General features: G+C 36.6%; 1 protein-coding gene across 4 annotated transcripts in view; it reads left to right on the forward strand.

Annotated features, from left to right (window-relative positions):
- BTBD7 (BTB domain containing 7) overlaps positions 1-21,821 on the forward strand; it is a 91,943-nt gene that overhangs the window by 52,490 nt on the left and 17,632 nt on the right. For all 4 annotated transcript variants that reach the window (XM_027869980.1, XM_027869979.1, XM_027869982.1 and 1 more), the window contains 4 exons: positions 5,984-6,192; positions 7,622-7,697; positions 17,781-17,941; positions 19,266-19,409. In XM_027869980.1, the coding sequence (XP_027725781.1) occupies positions 5,984-6,192; positions 7,622-7,697; positions 17,781-17,941; positions 19,266-19,409 (590 nt within the window). The remainder of the gene's footprint in view (positions 1-5,983; positions 6,193-7,621; positions 7,698-17,780; positions 17,942-19,265; positions 19,410-21,821) is intronic.

The following is a 21,821-nucleotide window of genomic DNA, read 5'->3' on the forward strand; positions in this document are numbered from 1 at the left end:
ACCCTTTTTCATTGCTTCCTTTAAGATTCTTGACCTTTAGTTCCTCCAATAAAATTTCCTTATTTTTTTCTAACTCCATAAAATAATCTTTTGCTAGGTTGATATAGCACTGAATGAGTAATTTAATTTAGATAGTATTATAATTTTTATTATATTAACTCAATCTAGCCATGAGCAATAAATACTTCTGCTATTACTTAGGTCTTTATTTCTGCGAAATGTTTTGTAGTTACATTCATATAGTTCTTGCATATCTTGGTATGTAGACTTGCAAATAGGATTTGTATATTTTCATCATCTAATTTAAGCTTCCTCTCTCAATCCTGTTGCTTGCAGTCATTCTTTTTGACTACAACAATGGGTCTCTTCTAATGTTCTGAGTCCTTAACCTCCTTAATTTCATTTCTTCCACCTAGCTTAACCATACGTTGGACCTGATGATCAACACATCACTCCCAAGATCTCATTCCCTTCTCTAACCACAGCCTCTGTTATTTTTATTTGCCACTGCTACTGAACCCTTGTTTCTATTATATTCTCTAGTCTTTCACCTTCACCTCTATCCAGCCTAGAGACTTCACTTGTCTCGCTATCCAGACTAGAGACCTCATAATCATTACCATGATACACATACTACTGCTCTAGACAGTGCTTCTTAAACTGTGGGTTTAAGACCCCATGTGGGATTGTGACCCACAGTTTAAGAAATGCTGAAGGAGTAGCAAGTGGAAAAAGTTTAAGAAGCCCTGCTCTAGAATGCCTCACCCCTTTGACCACTTGCCAGTGCCCATTCTTACATATACTTGCTAATCATTGGTGAATGGAATCTCAACTGATTTGCTGCACTATTCCTTACTACTATTCTGCAGTCTTTTTTTGGCTCCTTATCAATATCCTCCTGTTAACTGTTCTAAACCACTTGAGGCCTCAAATTCCCCTACCCCCATTTATCTTTCATTTATAGAGATTGAGACTGTCTTGTAGGAACTCCTGCAACTTTCTTCATTTCAGAATTTATCTTTTTCCTCTACTATCCTTCTATCTTTAAAAAAAAAAAATTCCCTTATGTTCTCAAGGCTAGATTTCTTGAATTCTTTGTTTCATCAGGCATCCTCCCTCAAACACACATTTTCACTCTTCCTGTCTTCTGTCTCTTGTTCTGACTACAAATAGGTCTCCCCTAGCCTACCAAAAATTGTTTTTTTTTTTACCATTAATCTCCAAACTTAATGGCCTCTTCTTAATCCTCATCCTTCTTGATCCCTCTGCAACCTTTGACATTGTCAGTGACTCCTTTCCTCTTGATACTGTCTTCTCTATTTTTTTTTGTGACACAATTCTCTCCAGGTTCTCCTTCTACCTGTCTGACCACTCCTTCTATCTCTTTACTAGATCTAGGTCATGCCTGTTAACTGTGGGTGTTCCCCAAGGCTCTGTCCTTCTTTCACCCTTCTCCCCTGGTAATATTATTAGCTCCTAAGGGATTAAGTTATCTTTATGCAGATAATTCTCAGATCTGTTTGTTCAGTTCTTCCTTCATTTCAAGTTGTGTCTTGTATATCTCTAATTGTATGTCCTATAGACATTTTAAACATAACATATCCAAAATTCAATTCCTTATCTATCCCCCTAAGCCTTCACCTTTTCCTGCCTTCCCTATTACTATTAATGATACCACAATTCTCCCAGACACCTGGGCTCACAACCTAGTTGTCATCTTTGACTCCTCACTGTCTCTCACCTCTGTATCGAATCAGCTTCCAAGTCTTATTTTTCCTTTATACCCTCTTCTTTCCTCTGACACCGCTACCATGCTGCTGCAGGTCCTTATCTCACCCCTTGACTATTGCATTACTCTACTGGTCAGTGTCCCTGCTACATGTCTCTCCTCACTCCAGTCCTTCCTTTAGTCAGCTAACGGATTGATTTTTCTAAAGTGCAGATCTGATCATGTTAGCCCTTCCTGCCCCAACACACGACCCCCACCCCACCCCAGTAAATTTCAGTGCCTTCCTATCACTTTCAGGATCAAATAAAAATTCCTGCTATAGCCTGGTCCCTTTGTAATTTTCCATTCTTCTTAAACCTTAATCTCCTTTATACTCGATGATCCAGTGACACTGGCCTCCTTGTTCCTTTAACCATCTCCTGACCATGCATTTTCACTGGCTATCTCCTATTCCCAGAATGATCTCCCTCCTGTTCTTCACCTCCTGCCATCCATGCTTCCTTCAAATCCCAGCTAAAATCTTACCTTCTATTGGAAGCCTTTTCTGATGCCCCTTTATGCTAGTGCCTTCCCTCTGTTAATTATCTCTAATTTATCCTTGAGAGTAGGAACTTTTTTTTTTTTTGCGTCATTCTTTGTATGCCCAGCCCATAGCACAATGCCTGTCACTAAGTGAGCACTAAATGAATGCATGGCAACTGAATGACTGTTGTTTGACAGGTTATTCTACATTCCACACCTCTGAGCCTCCACCTCTACAAAGAATGGAAAGTGTTCGATTTTCTCCTTGCTTATAATTGCAAAGCATTCAAAGGGCAGCTAGGTGCACTGTTAGAGCACTGGCCCTGGAATCAGGAGGACCTGAGTTCAAATCCAGCCTCAGACACATGATACTCAGTAGCTATGTGACCCTGGGCAAGTCACTTAACCCTGATTGCTTCACCTAAAAAAAAAAAAAGCATTCAAGTTTCTTATTCATTTCATTTACATTGCTTTTTGGGGATTTTTTTTTTAGGCAGTTGGGGTTAAGTGACTTGCCCCGGGTCACACAGCTGTTCATTTGCATTGTTATAAACATTCTGTAAATTGTTCTCAAGGTTCTGCTTATTTCACACATTTTCATGTATTCTCCATATTTACAATTTCTTGTAGCCCAGTAGTATTCAGTTACATTTATGTACCACATTTGGTTCAGCCATTCCCCAATCAGTAAGCACTTACCCTTTTTCCAGCTCTTTGCTACCACAAAAAGTGCTACTATAAATATTTTGATATAGAGACATATACTATATACAGGATCCATAAGGGGTCGTTCTGTCTGACCTTGACCTCCTAGCATGAAGTGGTGAATTGAGCACTCAATTGTAGTAGAAAGACTTGGGCTCAAATCTTATATCAAGCAAACTAGCAGACCCTGGGCAAATCAATTTTTCCTCATCTGTAATATGACTATGGAGACAAAACATCTGTCTCACAGACTTGTTGTGAGGATCAAAATAAGATAATATATGTAAAGCACTTTGTAAACATTAAGGCACTATATAAATATTAGCTATTATTGTTTATGTTGCATACGCCTAACAATGGGATCTCTTAGAGTATGAATATTTTAGTTACTTTTTTTTGTAATTCCAAATTGTTCTCAAATGGTTAAACCAGTTTATAGCTCTACCAACAGTGTATTAATATTCCTATCTTCCTGTAGCCCAGCTACCCCCCATACTCCCCCTGCAGTGTTGACTGTATTTGATTTTAATTACCTTTGCCAATTTGCCATGACTGTTAATTCTTAAAGATACTGTTTTATGTTTCTCCTCCTCTTAGCTGACATACATCTCTAAAGTAGCCTACACTAACTAAACCTTTGCCGTTTAACTTGCCCTCGTCATATTGCTGAAACTGTTTCCTTGAAGGTCAAGACTTCCTAATTGTCAATTCCAGTGGTTTCCTCATGTCCTCATTTTTCTTTACTTATCTTTAGCATTTGATGCTTGTCACTCACCCCATTCTTTATGTGTGCATTTAATTAATTTTTTTTATTTTCAGTTCCAAATTCTCTCCCTTTCCCACCCATTGAGAAGGCAAGAAATATGATAGCCCTTATACACGTGAAGTCGTGAAAACTCTTTCCTTGTTATCGTCACCCTGTTCTAACTGAAATTTTACTCTCTTGGCTTCCATGGTACCGTAGTATGCCTATTTTTTATCTCTTGATGTGTCTCTTCTATAGCCTTTGCTGAGTCTTCTTAACTTGTCTTTTGAATATGAGCATTTCCTAATGTTCTGACTTAAATTCTCTTCTCTTTCCCTCCCTCCCCTTTCCCCTTTACTGATAAAATACATTCTTAGAGCTACCACTATTACTCATATTTAGATGAACTCCTCTCCTCCAAGTCACTATCTGTCCCAGCATCTAAGTCCTAGTCTTGCATTTTCAACAGGACAACTGAATTTGACTTTCCCACCAGCATTTCCAATTCAACAGATCCAAAACCAAAGTCATATTTCTCCGTTCCTCGCATTCATCCCACATCAGCTCCTCCTTATATTTATGTTTGTCAGTGATACCAGACATCCAGTCTTAAACCTTAAATTTGTCTTTGACTTTTCCCCTTACTTCGTCCTCACTTCATTCCCTCACCAAGTCCCATAAATTTTATCTCCGAGTTCTCCTTTACCTTTGTCCCTTTCTTACTAATTCCTAAAGGCATCACTGTGATAGCCTTTTCAAAAAAAAAAATTAGTGGTTTTCCATTCAGTCAGCCAACAAGCATTTTAAAAATAGTGTATAATATAAATATAAAATAATATAATAGGCATATTGAAGTATCTATTATATTGCAGGCTGTATGTAAGGCATTAAGGATATAAAGAGAAAAATCAAAACAGTCCCTGCCCTAACAGAGCTTTACTTACATTCTTGTTGAGATATGTATAATATGTACATATGTAAGTATACACAAGGTAATTGGGGGTCAGGGGGAGGCACTAGCAGCTAGATGGGTCAGGAAAGGCTTCATGTAGAAGGTGGCACTTAAACTGAGCCTAAAAGGGAGGGAAGGTCCAAAGGCCAGAAATGGAGTACTGTGGGTAATGAATGGTCAAGAAGGCCCTCCCCTAAAGTGAAGTCTGTATTCCATGCTCTAACTGCAACCTACTTTTCCAGCTTTATCTCACACTGTCCCCTGCACCGGATAGAGTATGTGATTTTCACAACCAACCATTCAGTAACTTTCAAACATATGCTCAGTGCCTTTGTTCATGTCATTTCTTTCTCTCATCCCTGCCTATAAAAATCTTCATTCTTCAAAGCCCAACTGTATACCTAATCCTCCCTGAAACCTGATCCAACCTCCTCCCACCAACTGGAAGTAATCTCACCTTCCTCTAAAATTCTAGAGTACTGTACTTTGTATCTCTTAATAGCATTTGTTTTATCCTTCCTGTACTGTAAATATTATACTTACCCCCTCTACTGGATTGTAGACCCATTGAGAGCAAGGAGAATATATTCTTTGTTGTTGCATTTCCACTGTGCCTTGGCACACAGAAGCATTTAGTAAATTTGTTGAATTAAATTAAGTCTTTGAATCTCAGATCTTAACCTGTCTTTCAGAAATTTTTGAGATCTTTATTGAAAACTAAGCTATATATAAAAAATATATATAGCTGACCATGCTCAGTTTTCTCTTCCTCCAACTGTTTGGGGACATGATCATTTTTTCCCAATATTTCCCTAAATTATGTTTTGTCCAGCAGTTTCATTTAGAATTATTGTCAATTAGAATTAAGTACAGGGTAGCATTTCTTCTCATTTCCTCTTTTTGATTTGTCTTACTGATAATTTGATCTCTCGGAATTTATAACATGATCTTTTTTTTTTAACCAGAATGAGATATAGCAAATATTCAGATAGTGTTACTCCCTTAACACTATCATAGTTTTCATTTATATTGATTTTATAATCAGTTTCCAGAAGGCATCATCTATTTCTTCTTCATAGCCCAGTACTCTGAAGTATATTTACAAAAGGCTAACTTGTAGACTTAAATAGTACTGTTCTCCTCTTTCCCCTTCTGTTTTCTTTTGAACAGGGTAGACATTTCTGACCATTTTCAAGTAATGATACTTATTCAATAAGGTTTAGTTGGCACTTTTCGACTTATGTGATATTAACAGTTCTGAAAGTTCTACTCTTATATACAGTACCTTATATATTTATGTTCAGTGATAAATATTTGCATTTTCTTTTAGGCTGTGAGGATATTATTGCTGAGAGCATCTCATTAGATACCTTAATTGCTATCCTCAAGTGGAGTTCTCATCCGTATGGTTCTAAGTGGGTGCATAGACAAGCTTTACATTTCCTCTGTGAGGAATTTACTCAAGTCATGACTTCGGATGTTTTTTATGAACTCAGCAAAGATCATCTTCTTACTGCTATCCAGTCTGACTACTTACAGGTAATTAATTATTCTCTTATCATTGTAACATTCACTTTAGAAACTGTCTTTGAAGATGAGATAAAGGAGGCTAAAAAGGTAAAAAGTTTTGCCATGTGGCCATGCCTAGATTAGAATCCTGGTATCCAGATATCCCATCCAATGTTCTTTGCACCACAAGCTGTCATTAACTAACAAAAAGATATCCTTAGCAGATTTATACAAAGGAGGAGAGTATTCTTTCAATTATTAAGGTATAGCCTTGTGCACAGGCACATGTATGATCAGTATAATCCTAAAAGGAGTTGTGGCATGTGTGTGTTCAGAAAACGCATTAGATTATTGGTTCCCATAATTACATAGTTATAATACATCAGTTTCCTATTTTTAGAATAATGTAGGAAACTTGTTTGTAGGGGCATAAGTCACCAGGACTAAGACAGAAGGAAGATTTGGGCTTAATATGTGGTTATTATTGGTTTAGAATAAATAGAGGTGACTAAATTAATGACAAAAATTCCAAATTCATTCTAGTTTGCTAAAATATAAAATTTTCAGTTTGCCCTGCAATACCCTGATAATACTTTTAAGTTTGTCTTTTTAACAAAACGTTCTTAACCATATAGGTAGTGATTAAGTAGATATGCAGGAGGAGTTTTCCTTGGACCCCATCCCATATTGGCAGTACATACAGGCCATTTTACTATGTGTGCGTTGCTAACTAGTTTTATTAATTTTAGTAAAATTTTATATTGAACCATCTGATTTTTGATTTGCTCTTAGTCTATAAAATTGCCTCATCTTTGTCAACTATTTAGTGGTCTTGAATCTCTTATTCTTTTTTGTGCCAATATTACCTCTCATATAAAGCAAATCCTTTCTTATTTGTGCCCCATGTCTGCTTATTGAAAACTCTATTCAGTAACTTCTTGATCCATTGATATTTTGTATAAAATATACAGGTATATGTGAGGTAAGAATAGTCCACTGTTCTCCGTGATTGGTTTTGGAGTGAGTTGCTTTGTCTAGAAAGTACAAAAATTAGGTTGAAAATACAAAAGATAGGTTGAATTTTTAATGTAGTATACGAAGTTGGTACATTCCTTTAAACACCCAGTGCATGAAGGGCCTTTTGCCAGTTATCAGATTAGAGTACCATTTTGGAATGCGGTCTCTGCTACTCAGGATGAAAAAAGTAAAATCACCAATTAACAGGTAAGTGACTGGCTATGGGAACCTTTTTTCTTATAATCTCTCTATATATGACCATATCTTTCTGGGATTGATTCTTATTGTCTCAAAACAATTGTTTTACCTTAGTTCTAATCTTAACTTTCTATTCGTTCATTTCTTTTTGTCTGTGATGGTATACTGTGTCATAAAATGATAGAATGTATATTTTTTAAGAAAATTCACTTAGATGAAAATACTATATATATTTGCATTGTAGGCAAGTGAACAAGATATCCTTAAATACCTTATTAAATGGGGTGAACATCAGTTGATGAAAAGAATAGCAGACAGAGGTAAGAGGTTTTTTGTTTTTAAGCAAATATGTTCACAAAATACTTCTTATTGTTCTATTCAGAAATATACTCATATTTAATACTATATATCACTCTTCAGTATAGGCACTAATACATTTGTCCATCACAAAGAATTTGTGAGAAAATATAGGAATTTTCAGTGAAGGGTAGAGAGGTAAGTTATATTTAGTAATTTCCAAGTTTATTTTATATATTCTATATGTCCTCTAGGTCCTCTAGTAGATACTGATTTGCTTGTTCAAATGGACTGTGAGAGTGTCCTGGAGTGATGTAAAAGTACACAATTATGTATAGTCATCATTTTCTAAATATTTGAAAATAAGTCTCACGTCTATTAATTCACCTTTCAGGCAAGTAGTATCCTGCGTATCCTCTCCTAGAGAAATAAACAAATATTCATTTAGCACTTATTATATATCCAGGCACTGTGCTAAACAAAACAAGAAAAAGTAAAAACAGTTCCTGCCTTCAAGGACCTTACATTCTAGCAAGGGAGACACTCACACTCTCTCTCTCTCTCTCTCTCTCTCTCATATATACATACATATATATGTATGTATATATGTGTGTATATATGTGTGTGTGTGTGTGTGTGTGTGTGTGTGTGTATATATATATATATGTATCTCAGAACATACAAGATGAATACAGGGTAGATGGAAAGTAACCTTAGAAAGGATGGCAGCAGCAGTTGGGGGAACCAAGAGAAGCCTCCTAGAAGTCATGAGTCTTATAGAAGCAAGAAATTTTAAAAATCAGAGATTAGAAGGCAGAACATTCCAGGCACAGGAATCATCCAATGCAAGACACAGAGATGGAGTAAATGTGGCACAGGGTGGTGGAGGGAGTGACATGGTCAGACTACATTAGAAAATTCACCCTGGCAGCTGTATGGAGGATGGATTTGAGTGGAGAGAGCCTTGAGGACTTTTCATCCAAACAAGGGATGATAAGAGTGTAGGGACCAAAACTAGAGTGGTAATTTTATTAGTTGAGAGAAAGGCAGGGGTATATTGGAACCAGCTCCTACTGGTTTTCACGAGGCTAATTGTTAATTTTTCATTGTAAGCATTTACACAGGAAAATTGGCAAAAGTTACAAGTGACAGTATGTCTTAAGAAAGTGATGAAGAAAATATTAATAGTGCAATTTAAACTTAAAGGTGTATTTATGCATACATTTCCCTCCCGTCTCCCCCCCCCCAACTAGTTGTTAAACATTTACTAGCATACCCCTGAAGTATTTGAGATATGATGTAGAGAAAGTACAAGATTTGGCAACTGATTGGATGTGTGGAGTGATCAAGAGAAAAAAGTCATCAATTACGCCAAAATCTATGACTAGAAGGATGATGAGGGCAGCTAGGTGGCACAATGTATAAAGCACTGGGCGTGGAATCAGGAAGGCTCAACTTCCTAAGATCAAATCTGGCCTCAGGCACTTAATAGCTCTGTGACCCTAGGCAGGGCACTTATCCCTATTCGCCTCAGCTTCCTTATCTGTGAAATGATGTAGAGAAGGAGATGGCAAACCATTCCAGTATCTTTGCCAAGAAAACACCAAATGGGGTCACAAAGAGTTGGACACGGGTAAAACAACTTAACAACAATGAAAAGGGATGGTGGTATCCTCAGAAGTAATAGGAAGTTGGGAAGGACAGGGCATAATCTGTTGTGAACATGTTGAGTTTGAGATACATCAAGATATCCTTTTCAAGACAGTTTACAGGCAGTTGGTGATTTGGGTGATTTGGGAGTGAACCTAAGGAAAGAAATTCAGACTAGATATAAAGATCTGTGAATCTGCTGCAAAGAGATTGTTAAACCCATTGGAATTCATGAGAGCATCGAAGGGGAGAAAGTATAGAGAGAAAAGATAAGAGAGCCCAGGATATTACCACGGGTCATTTGTACAGTTGGGGGCGGGGTTAATGCCAGAATAATATGAAATGAGAAAAGACAAAGCTCTTGATAGGCAGCCTTGATTTTTCCAGTGAAGTATGTGCTAAGTTCCTCAGTGGACAGGAGATAAGAGTGTCATGGAAGACTCAGGGAGAAGAATAAAGGTTTGGAACAGCCGTTGTGTTGAGTGGGGTTGTAGAGTCAGTCACATGGCAGGCAGGATGGGAGTACTAGACAGATTAACTGCTCAAACTTCTCCAAAGGGATAACAATCTGATAAATTAATAGAGAAAGCAAATCACTAACCCCTAATATGCTCATTTAGCAACCCCTCCCCCACTACTTACCATGCTCTAGCAGGGCTGCACAAGCTAACGCATGTGTTTTCAAAAGAAATCAACTCTACCTCTATCCCCAGAGCATGGAAAACCAAAAAACAGAAGCTTATCCAGGCTAGGAGAGCAGTGTGGCAGTGCTCTGTGCTACAGCAGAGAGAAGTGGGACAGGATATATGTGGAGGAAAGGGGGGAGCTATGTGGCACTGCACTATGTCTGAGGAAGAGAGGCCACTATCTAGCTGGGGCTAGTTTTGTTGTCCCCTGTTCCCTCCCCTCCCCATCCTCCAAAGTCAGTTGCGACAGAGACTGAGGACAGTGAAATATAAATTGCCCAATGTGAAAAAAGGATAAGACAGCCTCTAGGGGAAACCTGGAGATATCTATGTCAAAGGAGAGAGATAGTCTGAAAGTGAGCAGTAGAGAAATGTAAGGGGGAAAACCTTAAATTGCCAAAAATCTCAAGAGGAAGAAAACTCAGTTAGAGATCTTGAACATAACACATAAAATTTTGTAACAGTCCTCTGGCATAAGGGAATCTCTCCTGGAAGGATGTAGGGTTCTCCTACTGACCTTTGCTTTCTACAACTGGGCTCACAGTGTCATTCCCCCAGTGTAAGTGCACCTGTCAATAACTTTTAAGTCCTTGTCCAGGTACCCAGTTTATTTATGTCTAATGAGAATCCTGTGGACCAGCCAGAGACATCGGGTTAAACAACTCCTTAATGAGTTCAGGTGCTGAAAATAACATGTGAACCAGTGGAAATCACTTCAATACAAAGCTTTATTGCAAACACAGGAGAAGAGAGAAAAGGGAACCCAATATACAATTCAGACATAACACACTAACATAGGGCAGTACTGCATCGAGGAGCATAGAGACATGGGTCCATTCAACAGAAAGGAGGTGCTCCACCAGGAAGTGATGCTCCCACTGGAGGGGGGAGGGTACGCTCTAAGGTGCACCTCTCAGAGTGGCGTTGTTATACTTTGATTTTGGGTGTCCCCTTTGCAGTTGGCCACTATGCATAGCAGTGGTTAGGGGAAAATATTATTTTGGGGGTTTATTATCATGGAGAAAAAGAAACTAGTGGTTAAGTGTTAAAAATATTATTGTCAGTATTTTTCCATAAGTAGGTTTTATAAGCTTACAGCTTTTCTTAAGGGGAAACCATCATTATGGCCTCAAAACCATCAGGCCTAGTCTTACAACAATTATTTACATGTATACATTTCTGTAATTACAACCTCCCTTAAGGAGAGACTGCTATGGTGGTCTCAAGATCATCAGGCCCAATAATGTAAACCAACAGGGAAGATAACAAAAGGGAATGTGGCCTCCAAATCAGGTATGAGTCCATGCATTTATGAATAGATATATCAGGACAAAGGAAAAAGAATCAACACCTGATGAGACATAGAACCCTGTGTATGCCCAACAAAGCATGGAACCACAACAGTGTATTCCAGAATGGTTTAAAAAAGAAATAAAAATTGTGAAAGCAGAATTTTATGAGCTGCGCAGCAGAAAAAATTGGCAGAATAGAAAAATTTGAATCCAAGGTAGCAAACCTCACCATAGAAACAAAAGAGATAACTGTTTGGAAATGCAGATACACAGAAGTAAAGGACAGTCTGGAAGAAGTAAAGCAAAAGGCAATATTCTTCAAAGAAAACATCATCTTCATAGAAACAAAACATTAATCTCCAACCCAGGTTGTGTTTAGAGATAATTTAAGTATTATAGCTCTTTTAGAAGAACATATTTAAGTCAAAAAAACCTCAACTCCATAACGCAAGAAATAATACAAGACAATCTCCCAGAATTTTTGAATACAAAAAATAAAGTGCCAAATGAAAGAATTCACAGATTGCCTCAAAAAAAAAAGAAAGAAAAATTCCTATGCTGCAAACTGCAAGACCGAAAATGGTTAAATTTAACAGTTCCACTGATAATAAATTCAGCAAACAAGCAACAGAAAGATCTTCAGATCTAAAGGAAAGGAAATTCAAATAACACAAAATTATTCTGCACTCACCAGAAACTGCAGGATGGAATGAAATAATATGTCCTGAAGAACAAAGGGCCTCAAGATGTAACCCAGGGTGGCCTAAGTATTAATGATAAAATATTTTTAATTTTTTTAAGCCATTTAAAGCATTCCTAGGAAGCAAACCAGACCTGAACAAATTATTTGCTTTGAAAATATCCCAGAAGATAGAAATATAAAAAAGATAAACAAATCCAGCGACTGAAGACAACAAAAAGATAGCAACAAAGATACCATTAAGAGATTTCTGTCTAAAAGTACACAAGGAGCTAAGGGTGAATAAAAGTCAAATACAAGTGATAGTGTAGAAACAGGTTTGAAATATTATGGGCTAATCCTCACAACACCCTCACCTACAGGCGAACCAGTGTTTTTGAGGGCCTAAATTACAGAATAAGAGGGCATATGAAAATGAGGAGGAGAAAAAGAAAATAGAGGGGAATTTATCATGTACCATAATCTAGTCAAAGGTTAATAACAACAGAAAATAACTCCTGCAGTCTCTTAGTAAGAAGAGAGTCTATAGGAGAATGGGTGAGGAGGGAAAGGGAGGGATTGAAACAGAAAGAAATAATGAAATCTTGCATCAGTGGTGAGAGGACATACCATTGATAGATGTTCTATAAACAGATAATGGTTATTGTATAATGGATATAATATGCTGGGATTTGGTCCTTAAATCATTCATAACTACCTCAGGAAAAAAGGAATTAGAGCTTCTGGGGCATCTGACATGCAGACGAGGGAAAACCATGTACCTAAACATAGAGCAGGGAAATTACCACTGGGAGGGCAAAGGTTAATAATAAAATGGGACATAATCAGGAACCTAGAAAAAACTCCTACCATGAGGCAATATTCTCTCTGTTACCTGCAGGAATTGGTATCTGTTAGAGTGAGGCACAGCAGAAAAAGAGAACAAGTGGGTAAAGAGGGAAGGATTACAAGGCAATAACATAGAAAGAAACTATTAGAAGAAGAAAAAACCCAAAATAGATACCTCAGAAGCTTTAATTCCATGAGTAATAGAGACTGAAGAAGGACTAAGGTAAGTATAAAGGCCAAAAATCAAAGATTAAAAGTATAGACTAGAAGGGAAGCTACATAATAAAAAGAATGAGGGAAAGAAATTCTTATTAGTGAAAGGTAGAGAAAAAAAATTTAAAGAAAAAATGTAGAAAATGAAAATTTCAGAAACTTAAAGCAAGTTGAAAAGAGAAGAAGGAGAGAATTTTACTTGACTTTTTAACTGAAAGGAAAAACAAGGGAGGAATTAAATAACTAGATAAAAGGAAGAAAGAAAAAAGAGAATAATAAGTTTTTTAAAATTCCAAAATTAGGGAAAAGGGTAACAAATGGGAGGGAAGAATGATTATGGTTGAGGGGAAGAGAGCCTTTGGGAATAGAGCTGCCTTAAAGTAGATTGTGCTAAAATAACAGAAAAGACAAAAATACTTTATTTACAGAGGAAAAGGGAGAAAAATCTTAATTTGGGGGAAAAAATTGATACAAATAAAGGAAAATGCTAACCTAACTCATAATTTTAAATGTGACTAGATTAAACAATTGAATAAAGCAAAATAGAGTGACCAGTTGGGTAAGAAAATTAAATCTCACAGTCTGCTGCTTACAAGAAAGAAAAAGATGGGGAAAAAACATACACAGAATAAAATCGAGTGAATGGAAAAAAAATTATTGTGGATCTGGTGAATCCAAAAAAGCAGAAGTTGCATTCATGCTTTCAGAGTGAAAGTAAGCATTCACAACATTAAGATAAATAAGGAAACTAAATTGTACTGAAAGGAACCACAGAAAACCCAGGCAACTACAGGTGCCTTTACTTCTAAATTTGTAACTAAAAAAATTAACTGAGTGACAAGAAGACATAATGATAATACAATAGTATCAGGAGATTTCAGTGCCCTCTCAGTTTTAGATAAGTCTAGCATTTGAAAAATAAATGAAAATGCAGAATTGAATAAATTGCTGGAGAAGCTAGAGCTAGAAGACTTATGGCATCTTCTAAGTGGGACCGCTAAAAGAATATACATATTTCTTAGCACCATGTCAAACTTTTACAAAAATTGGTTACCCAGCAGCATACAAAAATGTTTCAAACAGATGTAAATAGACAGGAATAGTAAATACATCCTTTACTGACCCCAACAATAAAAAGAATAATCAGGGAACACAAATAAAAGACACAAATGAAGACTTAACAATGAAATCCCAAATAATGAGTGAGTCAAAGAACAAATCATAGAAACTAATTGTGTGAAAGAAAATAATAATACCAAAGAACATACCAAAATTTTTGAGATACTAAGTCCCTAGGAGAAAAAAAATCACATCCATACAAGCATACATTAACAAAATAGAAAAAAGGAGGTTTAATGAACTACATTGTACATTTTTAAAATTAAAAAGCCAGCAAACCTAAAATAAGCACAAAGGAAGAGACATTAAAAGTTAGCAGAGAAATAAATTGAAAACAAAAAAGAGACATTATAGAAATGATAAAGCTAAAAGGAATCAATTACAAGAGAGTAGTAGGATTGTTTTGCTGAAGTCAGATTCCATTTGAGATTAGCTAGCATAAAATTATAGTGGGCCCACTCAGAAGTTTTTTTAACTTCCTTTCAGCAGCATGTGAGTAGAAGCAAAGGAGAAAGATGGTATGAGCAATATGGGTTTGGGGCTTGGCAAGACACAAACAGCAGAAATAGGACTAAGGAACCAAGGATTCAAAAATAGAATTGAACTAGGTCCCCTAAAAGTCAAGATTGGAAAGGGAGAAGAATGTAGTCAGAGCAATGGTAATAGCTTGGTACAGTGCTGAGAGATGGAGGGATTTGAGGTCACTTTGAAAGTCAAGAATAGGATTAGAAGAAATGAGTCATAGGGAGAGATGGAAAGACAAAATATTGATGTGATGGAAATTCAGAGTTATTGAACAAAAATTAAACATTGATGAGTGAAGGCAAAATCAAGGGTATGACCATCCCTGAATGTAGGTAAGGAGTTGAATAGAGAAATTATGGTATGTGAGAGAACATCAGAACATACAGAGTAGATAAATGTCCATTAGATTGAGGGAAGGAGTTGTAATAGAAAGGAAAACTGAGCAATGCAGTTAAGTTGTTGAGAAAGGAGGGAAAATGTCCTGGGTGTTAGTAGATAATAGCTACTGGAATCTAGACTGGGTGATAAATAAGTAGTCAAATTTAAGCAAACCTCTCTCCTACCTCTACTCCTCCCCTCCCCCTGCCCCCCAAAAAGAAAAAAAAATCATCCCCTGAATCACTTGGCGCAAGGAGATTTCATATTAAGGGTTAAGAAAGATAAAGGCAGGAGCAGCTAGGGTGGCATAGTGGATAGAGCACTGGCCCTGGAGTCAAGAGGAACTGAGTTCAAATCATGCCTAAGACACTTATTAGCTGTGTGACTCTGGGTAAGTCACTTAACCCCAGTCGCCTCACCAAAAAAAAGACAGAGAGAAAGGGAAAGGCTAAAGAAAAAAGTCTCTTTTCTATAGTTAACCAGCATACTTGTAAAAATACAATTTTGCTATTTGCCAAAGCACTGAGAGACAAAGATCCTGTTTATTAATATTTCTCCTTTTATAGAAAAAAAAAATGCAGGTCCCTAGATTAGAAACACAAAGTTTCCCAAATTTGTTGTACTTTTTTTTTTTAACCTCCCATGTATTTTATAAACTCAGATATTCTTGGAATATTCACTTTATTGTGATGAGGAAAGAAAAACCTTTTTTTCCTGCTGGGATAAAATTGACATTCCATATCACATTTTATAAAGCGAAGGGTTCTGGCTCATAGACATTCTGGTTCATTCACATTTTACAATACTATAGAGTAAACATTTCTTAAGTGCCTAGGTGCAGATCAATATGCTGTGTGCTGGCAGAGATACAGAGTTCAAATAAGACATCATTCCTGTCCTAAAAAGATCTCGCAGCCTAGTAGGAAACAGATACTTAAATATCTCTAATTTTTCCTGATAAACACATTAGAAGTTACAGAACAGTGCAGTGTGATTTCTGGGGAGAGGGGTATGGGAAGCTTCCTAAGGGAGAGAGCATTTAAGGTGATCTTTAAAAAATAGATAAGATATCAAGTAAGAGGGGACAGAGATAAATAAACGAGCAGTACGAGCTAAGATATGGACAAGGTAAGAATAGTGTATGTCTTGGAGCCAGAGAGTAATCTAGTTTGACCAGGGCATAAAGGTGTGGCAGGCAGATATGGGAGGAGACTGAAAAGGCTAATAGATTGCTTCAGATTGTAGAAAGGTTTGAATGCCAGGTAGAAGAACTTGAACTTGACTTAAGTGGCAGTAGCAGGCACTGAATATTTTTGAGCACAGGTGTTACATGCCCAAATCTGTTTTAAAAAGTCTCTTCTGGAAGCAGTTTCCATGAATGAAAGAGAGAAAAAGCATTTATTAAGCCAACCAGTTTAGAACTCGCTGGTAGTTTATATTCAGTACTGGAACAAAATGAAACACTCATTGGTCATTTTATTCAGAAGAGGAAATTTACTTAATCTTAGCAGGAGAATAGTATTCAACAAGGATATGCATTGAGAATACTCAAATTGATTTCATCTGAGTAAAGCTCCCTTGCCTAAGTTGCCTATCATGTTCAACAAGTATCAGAAATCTCCTGGAGCTCCTTATAACTGTTTTGTACTTAGAAGGCCAAGAAATAATGTTAGTACCCTGAGCCCCTTGAGCCTGAGGGATGGTTTAAGGCCATTGGAGTTAAGTGACTTGCCCAGGGTCACCCAGCCAGTGTCAAGTGTTTGGTCTGAGGCCGCATTTGAACTGAGGTCCTCCAGAATCCAGGGCTGGTGCTCTATCCACTGTGCAACCTAGCTGCCCAAAAACAGAATCAGTATTTGAGCTAAGGCCCCCTGACTCTAGATACAATGTTCTTTACTTTTTGTTGTTGTTGTTGTTGTTTCAAAACCTATTAAGGAAAAACTAGCCTAACTTGCTTGGAAATAGAATTTAGAAGAGGGGTGGGGAACAAGTAGCTTTCTTAGGTGCGGCCTCTTGACTGAGTCCAAATTTTATAGAACAAATCCTTTTATTAAGGGAATTTGTTCTGTAAAGTTTGGATTCAGTCAAAGGGCTATGCTTGAGGACCTAGAGGGCCACATATAGCTGCAGGTACCCACCCCTGGTTTATGATATGTATATCATTACTATTAAATTTTTATTAACTATATGGCAAGTTAAGAATTATGTTAATACATCTACAGCGACCAAAAATAATTAATCAAAAAACATCTTATACACCTACCTTGTGCCAGACACTAAGCTAGGTGCTGGGGATACAAATTCAAAGAATGAAATAATCTCTATTCTCAAGGAACTTAACATACCGTGATGTTCCCATTTCAATAAAACTCAGATACAAAAATGATAGGTTGGGGTGGGGAGAACCCTAACCCAAATAGTTTTTTTCCCCTTTTATATTCATAGCCCTTGACTTTCGTAAGTGGCAGCAGAGAAACAAAATGTGCATAAGATATAAAATGATCTTTAAAAGTTCTTACTATTCACACTATTGAGCTTTTTTTTTTCATAAAATGCTGTGTTAACATGGTTTTTGTAAATTAAAAATAACTTCATTGTAATTTCTTTAAAAGATATGTTCTTATGTAAAAGCCCTGGAAAAGAAATTAAATCTCACCTTTTGAAAACCCTAGTTTACTTTAATACTGCTTTGGTTTTCCTCCATCTTTCCTACAGAACCAAACTTAATAAGTGGTACTGCTCATAGTGTGAACAAGAGAGGTGTAAAGAGGCGAGACCTAGACATTGAGGAGCTTAGAGAGATACTGTCTTCTCTCTTACCCTTTGTCCGAATTGAACATATTTTACCTATGAACAGTGAAGTCCTGAGTGATGCGGTAAGTGGTTTTTCTTCTCCTTGATCCATTTGTTGAAAAAAAAAAGGTAATCTCTTCAACTAAATATAATTCTTCTTATTCATATGGGTTCATAGGATGTTGTATAATCAGTTAAAATACAGCTTGAGTATGCTTTTCAAGAGTATACTTTATGTTGTACAATAATATGTAGTAATATATTATTATACTTTTATATACATGCTATACATTAAGGCTCAAATAAGTCCCAATTCAAGGAGAAGTATCAGGGTCAGTTTAAAAAAAATGACATTACATTTTCAGCTCTAATTGAGGACTTAAGTATAAGAAGACATAAGTTTTCATCCCAACTGTAATTGACCTTCAGATCCTGAATGAGTCACTTCCTTTTTTGTCCCTCAGTTTCTTTATCTGGAAGATGTAGGTATTGACAAGAATCTAGTCCAAGTTTTACAGAACAAATCCTTTTATTAAGGGGATTTTTTCTGTGAAGTTTGGAGTCAGTCAGAGGACTGCACTTGAGGATTATCTATAGAGCCACATGTGGCCTCAAGGCCACAGGTTCCCCACCCTGGACTAGATGATTTTGGGGATGATCTCAACTCAAAATCTATGAATACTGAAACCTTACCTAAACCAGAAAGTCATATCTAAATATCATTTTGTTGTTTATATTACCATGACTTTGACTACTGCCACTCCCCAGTTTGTGTGGTGCTTTACAGCTTAAGAAAAACACTTATACATTTTGAAATAGATAAAAAGTCATTATGCTTATGTAGTACAAAGGATTTTTTTCTTCTTTAATCTGGTTTGGAGGAGGGAGATGTGGAAAAGAAAGAAAGTTAATTTTTGTTTAAAAAAAGTTAAACTAAAAAACTCTTAAGACTTTCCAACAAAGACTACTTAGGAAGGTTGGAGAAGCTGGGAGTTTGTTTAAATCAGACTGAAACCAAATAAAATGATATTTTGGTTCAGAAACTTCTGGTGGTCTAATCTAGTAGGTTTGTTTTTAATTTACAAAATTCATGAATTACCGATTCATTTTTTAAAAAGAAATTTTGGTTTCATTCTTGTCCCCTTCTTAATTGAAGAGAAATTCAAAGGTACAAAGAACTGTTTCGGGGTCGTTTTTGGGTGTTTTTTTATTTTATTTTTTTTTTTGTTATTGTTGTTGTTGTTTTAAGCTGCATCCTTTGCCTGTTAGAAAATATTTTAAAATTGTAAACATTTTATCTGTGTGCCTGGATTTTGAATCGTTTTAATGGTCCAAAAATAGTTCGTTCATGAGGTATGTTTACAGTACCTGTAATTTATCTAAGTTTCTCATCTTCTTTTTAAAAAGCTGAAGAGAAGCTTGATTAGTACTCCTCCATCAGATATGCTGCCTACAGCTGAAGGTGGAAAGTCAAATGCATGGTTACGTCAAAAAAATGCTGGAATATATGTTCGACCAAGACTATTCTCTCCTTATGTCGATGAAGCAAAGGTAATAAAAATCTTTTTAGATGCTGGAATGTTTAATTATAATTGGCAGAAACATTTAATTATAAAATGCTTTTTAAAAGTTTAGTCTGTTTTAGGCATTTATAATACTTTAATTTCTCAAATCATTTTCTCTAACTATAACACTAATTACTTTGTAAATTGTTTTTAAGAAAATTACATTATAAGAAAGTTCTTTTGTGTTATAGTGTTTCAAAGTAGGGAAAATATTCTGAAAGATTATTTCATTTTTCCTTCTTTTTGAAAAATTGTGTCTGTAATTTCATTAGTATAGGGAACTCCCAATGAAGAAGTTAGTCTACCAGTACAGATCTTTCTGTTTCTTTCTGTGCAAGTTACAGACTTGAGAGTTGTCTGAGGCCTGAGGAGCGTGAATTGCTGAGAATCACATAGTCACTGTGGATCAGAGATAGTACTTGAACAACCTAGGTCTTCCTGATTCTGAGGCAGGCTCTCCCCATTCAGTATGTTTCCCTTTGTTAAACTAAGAAAAAAATGTTTTGCTACTACTTGCTCATAAAGGTTTCCTTAAAAAGCAAGCCAATGGCCATTCCTTATTCCCCAAGTACCCAGAGTAGGAAAGAATTTCAGTTTAGTCAAATTAGTAATTATTATGGGCAATACATAATAAAAATTAAAATGAAATAACTGTAATGAGTAGAACACATAAGCCTTCTGAATCAAAGTAAGAAAGCGTAACCTTTTATTTGAAAGTACATCTTTTGTGTCTTTATAAAAAAACTATTCTCAATACTCATTATCAGAGTTCTTAGTTAACATTTTGTTATCAAAAGAGAATTTCCATTGGGCAGATTATAGGTAGTGTGATATATTGGAAAGCATTCTGCATTTGGGATCAAAGGCTTTGGCTTCATGTCCTGACTCTGCCGTTTATTACCTGTGTGGGGCAAGTCAGTTAACCTCTCTGAGACTTAGCTTCTTCATCTAGAAAATGAGGGGATTGGATTAGAGGACCTCTAAGTTTACTTCTAGCTCTAAATCTATGATCATATTGACTAGAGTGAAAAATAATACTAATGGTATAGGTTAGGGTTTTTGGTTTGGTTTGGTTTTCAGAGGCAATTGGAGTTAAGTGACAGGGTCACACAGCTAGTAAGTGTCTGAGGATGGATTTGAACTGAGGTCCTCCTGACTCCAGGGCTAGTGCTCTATCCACTGCACCACCTGGCTGCCCGATAGTTTTTAGCGTTTTTAAGATAAATAAAGGGAAAAAATTTTTTTCAAATCCATTGCAGAAGAAGTCAAGATCATATGGTCTTCTCTGGAGTCTGTTAAAGGACACTCCATCCCTCAAGGAATTCCTGTCTGAGATTGAAAGGACAACAGAGCACAAGTTTTTTTACATTTCTTCTCTATCTTAGAAGTAGACAGAGCAACTAGATGCCATCTTCTAAGGTCTTAGTATTATCCATAGGGTATAGTAAAATAAGTGCTCCTAAAAATCTTCAAGGTAACCTCTATATAACACTGTATTAATTATGCCATCTCTGGAGGTTTAGACTGAAATTTCCAAGCTCTCAGTTCAGACTGAAATTTCCTCCACAAAAGAGATGAAATAGCACCTCAGAGCAAAGAGAGCAGTAAAAATAAATAAGAGTAGGACAGAACAGGGGTCCTCCTGGGACAATCAGAATATCTGAAGAAAAGTCCGGGACAAAGTTTGGTCCCCGTGAAGAGTAAATGCCTCCAGGCTAGGTCCTAGGTCAGCTTAAACAACAAGGGACAAGCCCTGCATTTAGCTAAGTTGGGAGGCTGCCTCATTCCCAGCAGCAGGAACTTTTACCTGGGACAGTGAGGGAGGTTGATCATCTGAGGGAACCTCTGCTGGCAGGGAGCACCAGACCCAGCTGTGCTGGAGAGATGCTGCAGAAGCAGTGGGCCCTCACAGGAGGCTGAAGGTCTTGGTTCCAGTTCCAGGTCGCAGGGGAGAACTGAAGGAGGATCTGAAGCCAGAGGTACCATACCCCAGGATTAGAGGTGATTATAAAAACTAAGCTACTACTGATTTTTTAAAATGCACAGGCAAAAGAGAAATAATCCAATCACTGAGTTACTGTGGGAAGAGAGAAGACTGGGGTTCATCTTCAGAGGAGTATACTGAAGCAAAGAAACTGTCTTCTACCCCAAAGACTAATGTCAAATGATCACCTGCTCAAAAAGAATTCACAGAAGAACTTAAAAAAGACTTTAAAAGTCAAATGAAGTTGAGGAAAAACTTTAAAGAAAAGGAGATCCGGAATCTTAAGGAAGAAAAGGACTCCTTGAAAATAAGAACTGGGCAAGGGGAAGTCAACAAAGCTATTGAGACATCAAGAAATAATAAAATATAAAAAATGAAAAAAATAGAAAATATTAAAAATAAGAAAAACAACTG

Source organism: Vombatus ursinus, unplaced genomic scaffold (genome assembly GCF_900497805.2).
Source record: "Vombatus ursinus unplaced genomic scaffold, bare-nosed wombat genome assembly UNPS02014794.1, whole genome shotgun sequence".
NCBI lineage: Eukaryota > Metazoa > Chordata > Mammalia > Diprotodontia > Vombatidae > Vombatus > Vombatus ursinus.